The sequence below is a fragment of the Alnus glutinosa genome, chromosome 6 (assembly GCF_958979055.1).
Source record: "Alnus glutinosa chromosome 6, dhAlnGlut1.1, whole genome shotgun sequence".
NCBI classification, from domain to species: Eukaryota; Viridiplantae; Streptophyta; class Magnoliopsida; order Fagales; family Betulaceae; genus Alnus; species Alnus glutinosa.
In genome coordinates, this window is record NC_084891.1 from 17297088 (window position 1) to 17313645 (window position 16558).

A 16558-nucleotide genomic window follows, 5' to 3' on the forward strand; every position below is an offset into this window, starting at 1 on the left:
ATCAAAACTCTCTAATCTTTCTGATATTCTCGTGCTCTCATACTCCAATATTTTTGTCTATTCAATTTGACTTAAGCATCGGAGTGAGGCCCCGTCGGCACACCCGACAAGCTTTTTATTGTTTTGTAGGTGTTGGAGAAAATGAATCACAAGGCAACACGTTATCAAACTGAAAACTGTACCAACAATGCACAATGTTCCCAAAATACTATTTAACCAAAGTATAAACAAATTTTCAAAAATTCCATTAACTAAGCTTCTTACCTCGTTTACTAACAATCCGATTCGTCACTCCGAAGTTTAAACAACAACTCACTAAGCCTGAACAATTTATAACAATTCATCAAAGGTTGCAAAAGTTGGTACTTATGCTAATAAACTAAGATTAAAACAAGAAAACCAAAACTATCTTTAATTCACTCTTGAATGTTTTAAAGTTGATAATCACCAGCCTGAATCATAACAAGAATACTATCTTTAACACATCTTAATCTTACATGCAATCTCTAACACCCTAAGGTTTCTTTTCTTTCGTATTATCATCAAACCTTTAAGACTTAATTTTAGCTCACTACCCATAATATGATCCACTCTCTTAGAAGATTTAAAGTTCGTCTTAATCTAGCCTAAATCAGTTTTTTTTTTTTAAAATTTTTTTTTTTTAAAATCACAGCTTAAAATCACCAAAATTCCAACTATGTGTAGGCATATAACTAGTCTTAAAGCTCATTCTTTTTGCACCTTATTGTGAAACACCCAAAACCCTTTTATGCAACTCTTCTTTTAGAAATTTTAAGGCACTTAATCCTATGGTATTTGACCCCAACTTTTGTTGCCAAACTATTTGCTATAGTAGCTCTAAATTGTACTATTTGTTTAACCTTTACTACTACAATTTATGAAATTCCAATAGGTGATCATATTTCCATTTAAGTCTCTTCTAGTACATAACTAATAGCCACATATCTAGGGTTTTTATCCATTCAAAGTCAATCTTTTAAGGCTTAAACCATGCTTTAATAATAACCAAAACAGTTCCCTTTGTGGGTTGGGTATAAAGAAGCTTGAGGAGTGGAACCTGGCAGCTATAATGCGGCATATTTGGAGTCTTTTTGTAAAAGCTGGCTCTCTTTGGGTATCTTGAGTGGAGGTTATTTTATTGAAGGGAGAAGCTTTTGGCAGGTGAGTATCCCCAAGTCTGCACGTGGAGTTGGTGTAAACTTTTGAAGTTATGAGATGAAGCTCGGCATTTCATTAATTTCTCTATTGGAGATGGCTCTAAGATTCATCTATAGTTTGATGATTGGCATTTGAATGGAGTTCTTCATGCTATATATGGGCTTTGTGTGATTTATGATGCTCAAAGCAAGCTTGATGTTCGGCTTTCTACAGTCATCAAGTATGGGCAGTGGATGTGGAGGCCTGCTAGGTTCAATATGCTTGTTGAGATTTAGAGTAAACTCTATTTAGTTTCGGTTAGTGGCAAGATATAGAGTAAACTGTGTTCAGTTCCGGTTAGTGGTCAAGATACCCGCCAATGGATTGATTCAAAATCTGGTAAGTTCTCTTGCTCGGATACTTGGAATGCAATTCGTATTAAACACAACCAGTTGGAGTGGTGGGATTTAGTTTGATTTTCTTTCTCTGTCTCAAAACAGGCTTTCATGACTTGGTTGGTGATGAGGGATGCTTTGCCCACAGGTAGAAAGCATTTAAACTTGGGATATAAGGGTGAAGTGCAATGTATATTTTGTCGGTATGGCATTGAAGACAGGGATCACCATTTTGTGTGTGTGTGTGTGTATGTGTGGGTTCAATAGTTGAGTTTGGAAACATGTTATGGAACTTTGAAATGTCTTGAATCCCCCCACACTTTGAGATGATATTGTTGATATGGGAATATAGAGTTGGAAGGGTTCTAAGTTGAAAGCTTATCTTTGCCGATTGGTGCTTGGTTCTGTTATTTACAACCTTTGGAGAAACCGTAATGTTGTTCGTTATGCTAATCACCTCAAAACTGAAGACCAATTACTCAAACAGATTGTATGGGAGGTTAGAACTAGGATTCTCTCTAAAAGTAAGTTTAAAGCCACTAAAGAAAATGTTACCCTTTGCAGGATTTGGGATTTAGATGAATTTTTAGTTTGATTTTTTTGCTTGTTTTTCTCTCTGTACTCCTCTTGTTGTTTTTTAGTTGGGTTGTTCTTTAGCTGTATTTTGCTTTACTTCTGCTAAGATTTATTTGTAATTAAATATGTTGTTGATCACGAAAAGTTACTCGTTCATAAAAATAAAAAATAAAAAAACACAATTCCAACACAACTCCCTTTAAGAGGCCACAACATTTGGATTCTACAGTATTGAAATTTTAGAAAGGAGCGGTCCCTCCGTTAGATCTATAATGGATGATGGGTCAATAATCAAAAAAGAAATGGGAGAAAATAGGAGCTATTCAAATGGGAGGAGAGCTGGTTTCCAGTATGTATGGATCAACCCACCCCAATGACACAATATTGTCCGCTTTTGGCTCCCCCAAACTAGACTTATGAGGAAGTCACCTATCCCAATACTACTCTCACAGAAGCACGCTTAATTGTGAAGTTCTGATAGGTTCATGACCATTATGGCTCTAAAAGACGTTGTGTCAATATGGGTGCGAATATACATATAAGCACATCCCTATTCCCATACTCATGTAATGTGTGACGTCATCAGCACTTCGTAGTTAAGCGTACTTCTACGAGAGTTGTACTAGGATGGGTGATTTCCTGGAAAGTATGGTCTGAAAGCCAAAAGCGAATAATATTGTGTTGTTGAAGGAAGACGTTACAATGTAAACCTTAATAAATTCTTAGTTATGGAAGCCCCTTTTAGGACCCTTAATTTCAAAAATTTTACCACATAATCCTATATATGTTAACTACAATGCCATACAAATTTAATTTTGTCAGAGGACCACATCAGCATAATTCCACAAAAATTGTTCTTACCTTAATCCTCAAATAGTTCCAAGCTCTCAATCTATCACCTTTCAAACCCTATTCTTGTAAACCTAATATGCACGAAATTGCTATGAGAAATCAGGATTTTGAATTACCCAAAAGATAACCAAAGAATTTAGATTCTTACGTCACCAAAATAGAGAAAATAATCCTTAACAATCAGGGGACAGCAAACCCAAAATTTCCTCCTTGTAGTAGCTTGATCGACCAAGCCATGTGTCAAGCATTTCGTTGTTGAAATAGGATCGCTTGATCGACCAAGCATTGTAGCACCTAATTAAAAAGGCAATGAATAAGAGCCCAACGTGAAATAGGATTGCCCTATTTGTTTAGTTTGAGTTGGAGATCTGTGAGTTGTTGAGTGGCAATCCAAGTCTAAGTCTTAATGTAAGTGTTGTATGTTTTGTTAACACTCAAAGTGCAGCTCATAGTACAGTCCACATTGCAGACTCTGCAGTAGCCCATACTGCAGGTACAACAAGTGTCCATACTGCACCACAACCTGCAGATCAGTCCCACACATCAGCTCCTCACACTGCAACATAGTCTGCAACTCAATTTTCAACCTTACTACAGAAGTCATATGAAAACTACTGCTGCTACAACCTTGCCCTGTTGCTATACTTCCTCACACGGCAAGTCATGAAGACTTTGCCATGCTGTTGCACCAATGACAACAGCAACCATGCTTCCCATACTTGTATCTAACAAATTTTATTTTATCCTTTTCTCTCTTGTATACTAACACTATATAATAGTGTGTTGTACATACCTTAAAGATTATTGAAGTTATCTAAGTAAAAACATTTGCTGTTATAGAAATCAATCTTGTTTAAAAATTTTCATGGTATTAGAGCCTCTACGGCTAACACCCTTCGATCCTATGGCATCCTCTTCCAATGATTCTGTTATCCCTACCTTTTCTCTACCAAATGTCACTCATTTCATCCAAACAAAACTGGACAACAGTTCAGATTATCTGAACTGGACTGCACAGTTTATTCATTTGCTGAAAACTCATGATCTCTTGGGTATTGTTGATGGCAGTGAGCCATGCCCACCAAAACTTCTTCCTATGACTGATGAAACAGGAAAGATAACTTATGAGGTGAATCCTAAATGCACACTTTGGCAGAAAAGAGATCAATTTCTCCTTAGTTGGATCAATACCACTTTATCAGCAAATGTCTTATCCTCTGTCTATGGCTTAGACACATCCAGCCAGGTATGGGACTCTCTAGCAACACGTTTGCTAGCCAATCTCGTTCCAGAATCGCCTATCTGAAGCGGCAGCTGCAAACCTTGCAGCAAGGTTCAAAATCCTGCACAGAATTCTTAAGTCATGCAAAGAGCTGGTCAGATCAACTCAGAGCCGTGGGAAAGCTAGTGGATGATGATGATTTCATCTCTTACATAATGAGTGGTCTGAATCCCTCCTACATCAGTTTCATTTCCTCTTTCAACCTTCTAACCCGACAGTCAACTGTCTCATTTGAGGATTTTCAAGCAAAGTTCCTCAATCATGAAATCCTCCTTGGAAATCAGCAACAGCAGCAGCAACATTCAAGTGATATAGATTCTGGAAATTTTGCCCTTTTTACTTAGAAATCCAAACCTATGATCTCCAATCATAGAGGGAAGCCTAACAGCTCACACAGAAACACTCACCACATCAGTCAGAAACATCCTGAAGGTAACAACTCTTTCACCAAAAATTTATCATCTTATAGTCCAAACCGGCCACGAATACCATGTCAGATTTGTGAAAAACTAGGCCATTAAGCCTTAGATTGTTTCCATCGGATGAACTATACATACCAAAGGAAACACTCGCCTGCCCAACTTGTTGCTATGGCTGCCAAAACAAATGCTCAAACTGAACAGAATGCAGAACAACCTTGGTATGCTGACTCAGGAGCCAACAACCACATTACAGCCACTCTAGACAACCTGGCCATTCAAGACCCCTACAAAGGAGATGAAGAAGTTGCAGTGGGTAATGGATCCGGTTTGACCATTACTAACACAGGTTCCACAACTCTTTACAATTCAAAAATACCATTTCATTTAAAGCATATTCTTCACTGTCCAATAGCTGCAACAAACCTCCTTTCAATTCAAAAATTGTGTTAACAATCATTGTTGGTTTAAACTAACTGCTAATCATTATTTTGTGAATAACAACCTCACGGGGCTGACTCTTTTGCAAGGGCGAAGTAGAGAAGGACTTTATCCAATCTTTTTTACCAAGCCTCCTGATAAAGCTAGAAGACTCACTGCCTTCATTGGAGTTTCTACTGATTTGGCTTGCTGGCATCGTAGACTAGGTCATCCTTCCCTTCCTATCATTGAGCAGCTTAGAAGATTAGTACAACTTTCTGTTTCTGCCTTCAGTTAATCACCATTCACTATGTGAATCTTGTTAATTAGCCAAGAGCAAATGTCTTCCCTTTTCTAATTCCAACAATGTAACATCAGAATCTCTTGAATTAATACATTCAGACTTATGGTGTTCACCTATTCCCTCTGTTAGTGGCTGCAGATACTATGTGGTTTTCATTGATAATTTTTCTCGATTCTCTTGGATCTATCCCATGCATAACAAATCTGACACATTCAGTTGCTTTGTTAAATTCAAAGGGCTAGTTGAAAACCTTGTGTCTAAAAAGATTAAAGCCTTTCAATCTGATGGAGGTGGGGAATTCACTTCTAACCAATTCAAACAATTCCTTACCTCTCATGGAATACTTCATAGAATCTCATGCCCACACACCCCTTAACAAATGGTTTAGCTGAAAGAAAACATAGACACATTGTTGAAACGGGTCTAGCTCTTCTTGCTCAATCCAAACTCCCTTCATCCTATTGGGTAGATGCCTTTAACATTGCTGTCTATCTCATAAATAGACTACCTACTTATGTTCTTCAAAAACAGTCCCCCTATGTTAAACTCTTGAAGAAAAATCCAGATTACTCTATCCTTCGAACCTTTGGCTGCTCTTGTTACCCTTTGCTTCAACCTTACAATCGACATAAACTCATGTTCAGATCCAAGAAATGCATCTTCCTCGGATATAGCTCAAATTACCAAGGCTACCGGTGTCAAGATCCAGCAACTAAAAGAATCTATCTTAGTCGACATGTTGTTTTTGATGAAACAACCTTTCCTGCTCAAGATTGGATATCCCCTCTGCAATATCCCTCTGCATCATACTCGCTCACTTCAGGTACTCTTCCTTCCCTTAATAATTTAGTTGATGGTTTATACCACTCTCCATCTATCCACATTTCTCTTGTAAGAAATTCTGATGTGCAACTAGCAGATCATGTTCCCTCAAATTCTGATACAGTAGCTACTCCAGCAGCTACTGCAAACACTCCATCTCATGCCTTACCTGCTGCCCAAACAGATGACAACTCCCCATCAACTTCTGTAGACCTCCTTTCTTCATCTCATGACCTGTCTCCTCCTTTGCAACCTACTCATACACCAACCAGCTCCTCTCCACCTATTTCACTCACTGAAAATCTGCAAAACACCTCCCTCTCATCCACTGATCGTCACTCTTCTGCACCTCAAAATCCAAATCCTTCTCATCCCATGATAACCAAGTCCCGAGATGGAACCCGTTGCCCTAAATCTTTTGCAGATTTTACACTCTACTACTCCACCAAGCATCCCTTCATTGCCCTTCACTCCACAACATTACCTTCCACACCTACTCGGGTCTCTCAAGCACTTAAATCTCCTTAATGGCGCCAAGCTATGAGTGAAGAATTTAATGCTCTCATTACCAACCACACTTGGAACCTTTGTCCTCGGCCTCTCCACAAGAATGTCATTTCTAACAAATGGGTTTTCAAGGTAAAACAGAAAGTTGATGGCTCCCTTGACAGATTTAAAGCCAGGTTGGTAGCAAAAGGGTTTGAGCAACAAGATGGTATTGACTTCACAGAAACTTTCAGTCCAGTCATCAAATCCTCAACCATTCGGACTATCCTTGCCATTTCTGTCCACTTTGAATGGCCAATCCGACAACTAGATGTATCCAATGCCTTCCTCCACGGTTCCTTAGAAGAAGTGTTCATGGAACAACCTCCTAGTTTTACCAACAAGGAGTTTCCTGACCATGTTTGTCATTTACAAAAATCACTCTATGGGCTCAAACAAGCACCTAGAGCCTGGTTTACCAAGCTGTCCACTACCCTACTGCATCTCGGTTTTACAGAATCCAAGGTGGACTACTCTCTCTTCACATTCCATACTTCCACCATTCATTTGTTCCTTCTCATCTATGTGGATGACATAATTGTCATTGGAAATAGTGCCCCTACAATTGCTAAACTGATCTCTTGCTTAAAGCAAGAATTTGCAATGAAAGACCTTGGCCCTCTTACCTTCTTCTTGGGCATCCATGTGCACCGAACAGCAGATGGACTATATCTATCTCAATCCAAGTATATCTCAGAATTACTTGATCGTGCAAAGTTGCTTGGTGCCAAGCCTTCCAAGACTCCACTTCCTGCCGGTGCCAAACTCTCACAATTTGATGGTGATCTACTGCCACATGCCACAGAATATAGACAAATTGTAGGTGCTCTCCAATACTGTACATTGACCAGACCGGACATTGCTTTCTCTGTAAATCAGTTGTGTCAGTTTATGCATAATCCTACAACATCCCATTGAACTGCTGCCAAACGTATCCTTAGATATCTAAAGGGCTCAGCTCATCATGGTTTATTTTTTGGAAAAGGTTCTCTTCTTCTTAATGCATATAGTGATTCCGACTGGGCTGCGAATCCTGATGATAGAAGGTCCACCATTGGTTATGCTATCTTCCTTGGACCATGTCTCATCAGCTGGAGTGCAAAGAAGCAGCCCGTGGTCTCCAAATCCAGCACAGAAGCCGAATACCGATCCATGGCCTTTGCTACTGCCGAGCTTTATTGGCTTAGAATGCTCATTCAAGAACTTCAACTCCCACTCAAATTTCCTCCAGTTTTGTGGTGTGATAACATTGGTACTCTATCCTTGGCTTCTAATCCTATCTTCCATGCTCGGACAAAACATGTTGAAGTGGACTATCATTTCATCCGAGTGAAAATTGCTCGCAAGGACCTTATCACTCGGTACCTGCCTACTCTAGACCAAATTGCAAACATTTTTACCAAGGGCCTCACCTCTGCTCGATTCTTCCTTCTTCGTGACAAGCTAAAGGTCTGTCTCTCCCCCATTAGCTTGAGGGGGGCTGTTAACACTCAAAGTGCAGCTCATAGTACAGTCCACATTGCAGACTCTGCAGTAGCCCATATTGCAGGTACAACAAGTGTCCATACTGCACCACAACCTGCAGATCAGTCCCACACAGTAGCTCTTCACACTGCAACATAGTCTGCAACTCAATCTTCAACCTTACTGCAGAAGTCATATGAAAACTACTGCTGCTACAACCTTGCCCTGTTGCTATACTTCCTCACACGGCAAGTCATGAAGACTTTGCCATGCTGTTGCACCAATGACAGCAGCAACCATGCTTCCCATACTTGTATCTAACAAATGTTATTTTATCCTTTTCTCTCTTGTATACTAACACTATATAATAGTGTGCTATACATGCCTTAAAGATTATTGAAGTTATCTAAGCAAAAACATTTGCTGTTATAGAAATCAATCTTGTTTAAAATTTTTCATGTTTAATAAGTTTTATGAGAGAACATTATCTCCTTAGAGATATTTCAGTCCATCGCTAAGTAGGAGTCTTTGTTGTGCGTCTATCTTGAGTTTGTTTCAGAGTCAACCATCTATGGTTTGCAAGTCTATATAATACCATCAAGAATAAGTTGGGCAGAGAAGAATTAATACTAAGCAAGCTTGTGTTGTGAGCGAGGTCCTCTTTAACCTCAATCTTTACGTTTCCCAATGTCCTTGTGCAATCATAGGTAAACTTTACGGAATAGGATCCTCTCCATTTCATAAAACGAAATGGATATTGTCTATTTTAAATGAAAGGTTAAGATTTGAAGTTAGTGCATCTAACGATGTATATAAAATCAATTTTGGCATGTCTTTTAAACATTTAAATAATATAAAATCATATGCACCGTTAGATGTATCGACTTTAAATCCTGACCATAAAATAGATAGTATCCATTTCATTTAAAATTGACTGATCCTGCAAGTTTTCGCATACAACGTCCTGTTACGCGGTCTAGACCCTGTCTTCTTTCTAAAGCAATTAAAATAGAAAGAAACAAGAAGACTGACCAAATTGGTTTTAATATAACAAGTGCTTAATGTAGATTAACAATAAATGTAAAATGGAAAACTATCTTCTGCTTGCTGTGGACAATGTTTTTCAGTGTACATGTCATTCTGTTAGCTGGACAGCCGCAATGACAGGTATCTTTTCCCTCAATTTTTGTGTAAGAGCGACACGGACTGTCATAACTCCAGCTGCAGGTCCACTAAGCCGAACTTTGACAACATAGTCATTGATCTGAATAAGCTCAAGAATTCCACCTCCTGTACCCGCTAGGTATGGCCTAATCTCAGCAAGAACCTGAAAATGAAAAAGAAAACAAATAACCAACTGGTTCCCTGATTGACTGGATTGTTGGCCCCCCCTCCCTCCACATACAAAAAAATAAAAAATCATAGGCTGCTTTAATCAATATTTTAGTTGAAATAATAAGTCATAAAGATATGATCAGAAAACCAACAGAAATTATTGGAAATTATCAATAAATGAATAATTACAAACATAAGCAGCAGTCAGTTAAAGCGTTAATTAAAAACGTATTACCGAGTTGTGGCCAAGAAAAAAAAGGTTTTAACCTTGTTCTACATGTAGGATTTTCTGCTCCAATTGACTAGTTCATGCATTTTAGTGAACCATTTGAATTCAATTCGACTGAGGGTCCTATATAGTTTATCTAAAAGTTTTACTTCTGCTGTAGGACAAGTTAACCCCTCAAAGTTGCATGAAGATAATGATTTCTTTTCTTTTCTTTTTGGTTTTTCCTAATAAGTTTAGGATTTTTGTATTATGGGTTTTCATAAAAGCTTCATGATTTCTTTTATTTCCTTTTTAGGTATTTTTGGTTTTGGTATAAATTTTATGATTTGTTTATTTTCTTTTTAAAATGTTCAAGTAATTTCAGGATTTCTGTCTAGTTTATGATTTGTCGTAGTGTATATAAAGGTTTTATGTTAAACTTATTTAAATTATTTAGATCTTTGAGTTTATTATTTGAGCTCTCATAGAGTTTTCTTTTCTTCTTTCCCTCCTTATGGATGCAAGAACTTCAAGGAAGACCATATTTTTCTTCTTTCTTCCCACCATCCACTATATTAGTTGGTATCAGAGCAAGTTGTCTACCATCTCTATGACTTCCAAAAACGAGCAAGGTCATTAAAGCCTAAGAGTTAATGCTCCAAGAGATCGCCCAAACTTTGCAGTAGCAGGTTTACACCAGATCGGAGAGGAAAATAATATTATTCCTAATAGGTGTAGGCGTGGTCATAGTTGTGACTATCAAGGGTTTGAATCTCGTAGAGAACTTAATCATAATGATCCAAGTGATGAAGAGGTAAAAAATAGTCTTTCAACCAAAGAGAAGACATGGGGAAGTAGTAGAAGAACATGATTTTCGAGTGAAGGTTATCTGTAATCCTCTAATGGCCAATTACATATCGAAGATTTTCTTAATTGGTTTATGGAGCTGGAATGGTACTTATATCGAGATTCTGGAAGATAAAAAGGTTAAATTGGTCACTTATAAACTCAAAGGAAGGATATTTAATTGGTTAAAACTGATGCAGTGTAACAGGACAATAAGAAAAACAGCCTATCAAGACTTGGCACGAGAGGAAACAATTGATTAAGGTAAAGTTTATCAGCCTCAAATTACAGACTGGTACTATATCACCAATATCAAATATGTGTGACAGTTCAACCAAGTACCAAAAAGTCCTACAATTTGGCATCTCCCAACAGTTTGATAGACTATAGGTCAAATTATGCGCAATGTCCCTTTTGGACGAAGCAGAATTGTGTACAAAGTGGGGATTTTAAAGCTGTCCTACTTATGAGGATTGTTCTGATAATAAAGTCGATGCAGCAGAGTTCAACAACATATATTGTGACTGTATTTCAAAGTATAATGTTGATGTGTAGCACATATTTGATAGGTGCCCTAAAACTGATAATTGTACCTTTGAAGTTCAATTGTTCAATGGAATTTCAGAGAGACCAATTTTAAGAAAGATTGATTCTTTTTCTTCCGAAGGTTGGCACTTTTATTTTATTTATTTATTTTTTCTGTTTACATGACAGCAAATTATGAGATACCCTATACTTCAGATACCAGAGAAGTGATAACTGATTATACTTGGGAATATTTTATAGAAAGGGATTATACTCTATGGAATTCAAGAGGTACAAGAACGAGGTTAATTCAATTTTGGAACAAGGTGATATGGTTACAGATGATGATGATTCATTCCTCGTGACATATTACTTATGTTGCAAGTTCAAGAACAATTTACAAGAGCAAGACTATTACCCAAGTATTTTATTAGCACACTTGGAGTAGAGATGTTGTCATGATTTTGGCAAGACAATGAAGAAAAAGAGGGCGAAAGACATTATTTGGGATTCCAATGGATCGGGAAAGATTGAAGCCAACTAGAGGATGAAATCTCTCTTACTTATCAAAAAAAAAAAAAAAAAATTAGAGGATGGATTTCTTTCAAGAGGAGGGAATTGATGTAGGACAACTAGAGGATTTCTTGCTTTATTTGTTGCAGAGATGTGGTTTGGGGGAAAAATGGAGGAAGTGGATACGTTTTTGTATTTCTACGGTGAGATTTTCTATTCTTGTAAATGGAACCCCAGCCGGTTTTTTCAGTAGTTCTTGTGGGTTGCGACAAGGAGATCCTCTTTCTCCTTTGTTGTTTGTGGTTGTTATGGAGGCATTGAGTCGGATGCTGACTGCTGCATTGAATCAGGGTAATTTGACAGGTTTCTCAGTGGGGTCAAGGGATTCTGAGGCTTTAGTTGTGAATCACCTGTTGTTTGCGGATGACACTTTGATCTTTTGTGGCGCTCAAAAAGAACAGATTCGACATCTGAGATGTATTTTCTTATGTTTTGAGGCAGCTTCTGGCTTGAGAATCAATTTAGGAAAATCAGAAATTGTTCCTATTGGTGGAGTAGAGAATGTCGAAAGGCTGGCGAATCTTCTTGGATGTCGGGTTGCTTCTTTGCCTATGACTTACTTGGGCTTGCCGTTGGGTGCTTCTTATAAGTCCACCGTTATTTGGAATGTAGTTATTGAGAAAATGGAAAGGAGGTTAGCGGGTTGGAAACGGATGTATCTGTCAAAGGGTGCCCGGTTGACTCTTATCAATAGTACGCTCTCCAATATTCCCACTTATTACCTATCTTTGTTTCCTATTCCAGTGAGGGTGGCTAATCGTCTTGATAAAATTAGAAAGGATTTTCTTTGGGGTGGCATGGGTGAAGAGACCAAATTTCATCTAGTAAATTGGAACAAAATTTGTTCACCCTTGCATGCAGGTGGGTTGGGAGTTCACAATTTCATTCAATTCAATTGAGCTCTCTTGGGTAAGTGGTTATGGAGGTATGGTAGGGAGAGAGAGGCTTTACGGCGTTTGGTGATTCATGCCAAATTTGATAGTCTAAATGGGGGGTGGTGTTCGAAAGAGGCTTTAGGTTCTTTTGGAGTAGGTGTTTGGAAGCATATTAGGAGGGGGTGGGAGGATTTTCGAAATTTTATTCGATTTGAAGTGGGGAATGGTTCTAACATTAGTTTTTGGCAAGATTTGTGGTGTGGGGATAGATCCTTGAAGCAATGCTTTCCTGCTCTCTTTAGAATTGCAAGGTTTAAAGACGCGATGGTGGAAGATAACTTGGTGGTTCATAATGGTGTTATTCAGTGGAATGTTCTCTTCACACGACAAATTCAGGATTGGGAGTTGGATATGGTCCTTTCCTTCTTCGATCGTCTATACTCCACTTCGAATCGACATGGGGAGTATGACAAGTTAGTGTGGAATCCCTCTACAAAAGGTGTATTTGAGGTGAGATCCTTCTACAAAGAGTAAATTAGGAAGGATGGCCCATTGGTTCCGTGTTTCCCTTGGAAGAATATTTGGCGTGTTAAGGTTCCAACAAGGGTGGCCTTCTTCGTTTGGTCAGCTGCTTTGGGCAAAATTCTGACGCATGATAACTTGCGTAAGAGGAAGGTGATAGTAATTGAGTGGTGTTGTTTATGCAAGAAGAGCGGGGAGTCTATTGATCACCTATTGCTCCACTGTGAGTTCGCCCGGGCTCTTTGGAGCTACGTCTTTATGCTATTCGGGGTTGAGTGGGTTATGCCTCGTACGGTGTTGGAGTTGCTGAATAGTTGGGGGGGGGCGCTTGAGGATGGTCATGCTTTAAAGGCTTGGCGGTTAGCTCCTGTGTGCTCTCTGTGGTGTATTTGGAGGGAACGGAATGCTCGACTGTTTGAAGATGTAGAGACACCCATGGTGGAGCTACGGAAGCGGTGGCTCAATACTTTATTTTTTTGGATAGCGCCCCATTATAGTTCGAGTTCTTTTACTTTTGTAGAATTTTTAAATTTAATTTCTGTTCGTCCCTTTTAGGGGTTCTCTTGTATACTTCCCGTGTATAAGGATTGCGCCCCTCTGCGCTTTTAATATAATTACAATTACTTATCAAAAAAAAAACAAGTGACCCCCTCAATGTCATAGGAAGAGTATGATTTCTTTTATTTTATTTGCTTTCTCCTAACCATTTCAGGACTTCGTATTTTGGGGTTTCCTAGAAACTTCAAATGTTTTATTTATCTTTTATAATTTTTTTTTTGTAGCTTTAGGATTCCTGTCTACGTTAAGAATTGCAATCTGTATGGAGGCTTGTATTGAACTTATTTTAATGATTGACATCTTTAAGTTTATTATTGAATTGCTTAATAAAAGAAGACTAGTTTATTCTTTGTAGATTCAAGGACGTCAAGGAAAAAGAAGCTGTACTTCTTCTCTCCTCCCACCTTCGGCTACATCAAATTCTGCATCCCCCAGTCAGTTGTTGCGAAGATCGTAATAATATGAGAAGTTTAGAAAACTATTTGCAACCAAAATCAATTAGCACAGATGTGTATGCTGTTCTGTTGCAGTTAACTTTATTTTTCAACTCCCATGAAATATTCATAGTAAATGCCATTTTAAGTTGCCTTTAGTTTAAGTCTTTAAGATGGAAATTCTGATCAGTGACTTCACTCTTGTTTTCTGATATGGCAAATAAGGTATTTGGGCTCACCCCCTCTGATTTTTTTGATGAATCTTGAATGCAGCTCCCTCATGTAAATGGGAACTGTCCATCAGTTAAAAGTTTCTTTATATGTACGTTTGAACAAGTGGCTTGGACTACTCCAAATTAATTTCTAAAACTTCTTGTGTGAAATGTAGTGAGATTGAGTATTTTTATGAGACAATTTTATGAAACTGATACAAAAATCTAACCTTTTCGACGTTCTCCTCATTAAGCTCAAGTCCTGTCTCCGTGTCCAGGATCTGCTCCACGGCCATAATTTCTGGTATTTTATCTCGAAGCCGAGTTTCAATTCCCATCTTTAGTGTCATAGTTGAGCTTGGACATGACCCACAAGCACCTTGTAGCTTTAGTACCACAACAAGGCCATCTATCTCATGTAAAACAACATTCCCTCCATCAGCCATCAAGCCAGGCCGTACTTGGTCCAAAACCTTCTCCACATTTTCTTCAGTTAATGGAAGGACACAGCTTGGTGAAACCACAAGCCCTTCAAAATTGGAAACCATGCCAAAATCAAAACTCAATAAGATCTCATTAACCCCCCTTATATCGTTGCTGGAGAAAAAAAAAATTGATATCTTATGTTATTTGCCTTCATAATTTCAATAAATGAAAACTTGCCTTATGTTACGATCCTAAGTGTCCTTCCTGGCTTAAGTACAACTTAACTTTATGTATATAAGCTCTTCGGCATCCTTCTCTTACAAGCCAATTTTCAAGGGGGTGTCTTACCTTAGGCTTGTATAACCTTAAATTAAGCTATAAAATTGTGGCTTAGCTTAGCCATGGTTGTTGTAGGATTCAAAATTGAACTTGTTTTCTTGTTTTCTTACATTTCCTAAGCATAATAATCTTCTTCTGTCAAGAGGAAACAAAGGAAGATCCATGGAATAAGAGAAATCGGTAGGTGAAACAAGAAGACTATCACTTTTTCCTTGATTTGGTTCCAAGAAGAAGAGCTTATCTTGCTTTATCAACTTCAAACGTGTCCTTACCATATATCAATCTCTTACAGAGGAATATCCCTTAGAGTTCCATAAGAAGAGCATTTGCCATTAAACAAACAATTCAAACAGTTGTCATTCTTAAAATTTACTTCATTATAGCAACCAAATAAAGCTTTTTACGACAGGGCAAAAATTCAAATAAAGTTCCAACAATATTTGCAGTTTACATTGAGCATTTTTCAATTAACATATCCTTACCCGAAAAGTTTAAACTATAGGAAATGATAAACTTCCAAAAGCTTAAGCAGATAGAAACGGGTAAATTTAATCATTTAATTTATATTCCAACATAAAATTTACTTCATTGTAGCAACCAAAGAAAGCTTTTTAGAAGAGGGGAAAAATTAAAATAAAATTCTAACAATATTTGCAGTGAGCATTTGCATTAACATACCCGCTTGATTTCGTGGAGCACGATTGGAGAAGAAGCCAAGAAAGTATTTGGTATGGAATTGACCTCTGAGAAAAGAGTTCTGTTTGGAAGAAAATCCTCTGGAATCTGAAGTGGGGTTCTGGAGCATGGTGAATTGCACATAATAAGGCTATTATTATTAGCTTAGAGAAGAATTTAAACAAGGATGAAATTGTGAATAAAGAAAGAGGTGAAAGGACCTTGAAGACTGATATGTTGGGAGCTGAAATCTTTTCAAATGGGAAAAAGGAAGTTGCTTTGAGACCCTGTGCACCCACGCCCACCATTGAGTGAAACAGTGGGAATTCAAAAACCCAATACAAATTTGAAATTCTCTTCTACGTTTCTGAATGTTTGTAGTTGAGTTATGATTTTTGCAGCAGGAATGGATTATGGAGGGAATGTCGATAGTACAAAGTGTTTTGTGATTGGCGGATCTTCTCTCTCTCTCTCTCTGTCTCTCTCTCTATATATATATAGAAGAGTGCCGATAAAAAAAATAAAAATAAAGAAAACTGGAAGAAACAAGTTTGTGGACAGAATTTGTGAGTTGCTATTGCTGATTTACTCAAAGGAAAAGAAGCCACGTTGGAATAATGGATGGACAATCTCTCCCTCTCTCTCTCTCTCTCTCTCTTCACAGTTACAAGGGAGTAGTGATTGGGGGGGGGGGGGGTAACATTTTACCGTCCCTGCCCTCCCTTTTAATTAAAAAATAATTTTTTTTTTATCAAAAGTAACTTTTGATGACATTAGAAGTTATTTTTTGAA

The 16558-nt window shown here is 38.0% G+C and overlaps 1 protein-coding gene across 1 annotated transcript; it reads right to left on the minus strand.

The window, feature by feature from the left end:
• Positions 1 to 9132: 9132 nt before the first annotated feature.
• Positions 9133 to 16252, minus strand: LOC133870197 (nifU-like protein 3, chloroplastic). Its single transcript, XM_062307268.1, has 4 exons — positions 15988 to 16252; positions 15770 to 15887; positions 14557 to 14855; positions 9133 to 9565 (listed from the first exon to the last, which is right to left on the minus strand). The coding sequence occupies exons 1-4, from the start codon at positions 16072 to 16074 to the stop codon at positions 9374 to 9376; spliced, it is 696 nt and encodes a 231-aa protein (XP_062163252.1). The 5' UTR covers positions 16075 to 16252; the 3' UTR covers positions 9133 to 9373.
• Between the last annotated feature and the right edge of the window lie 306 nt (positions 16253 to 16558).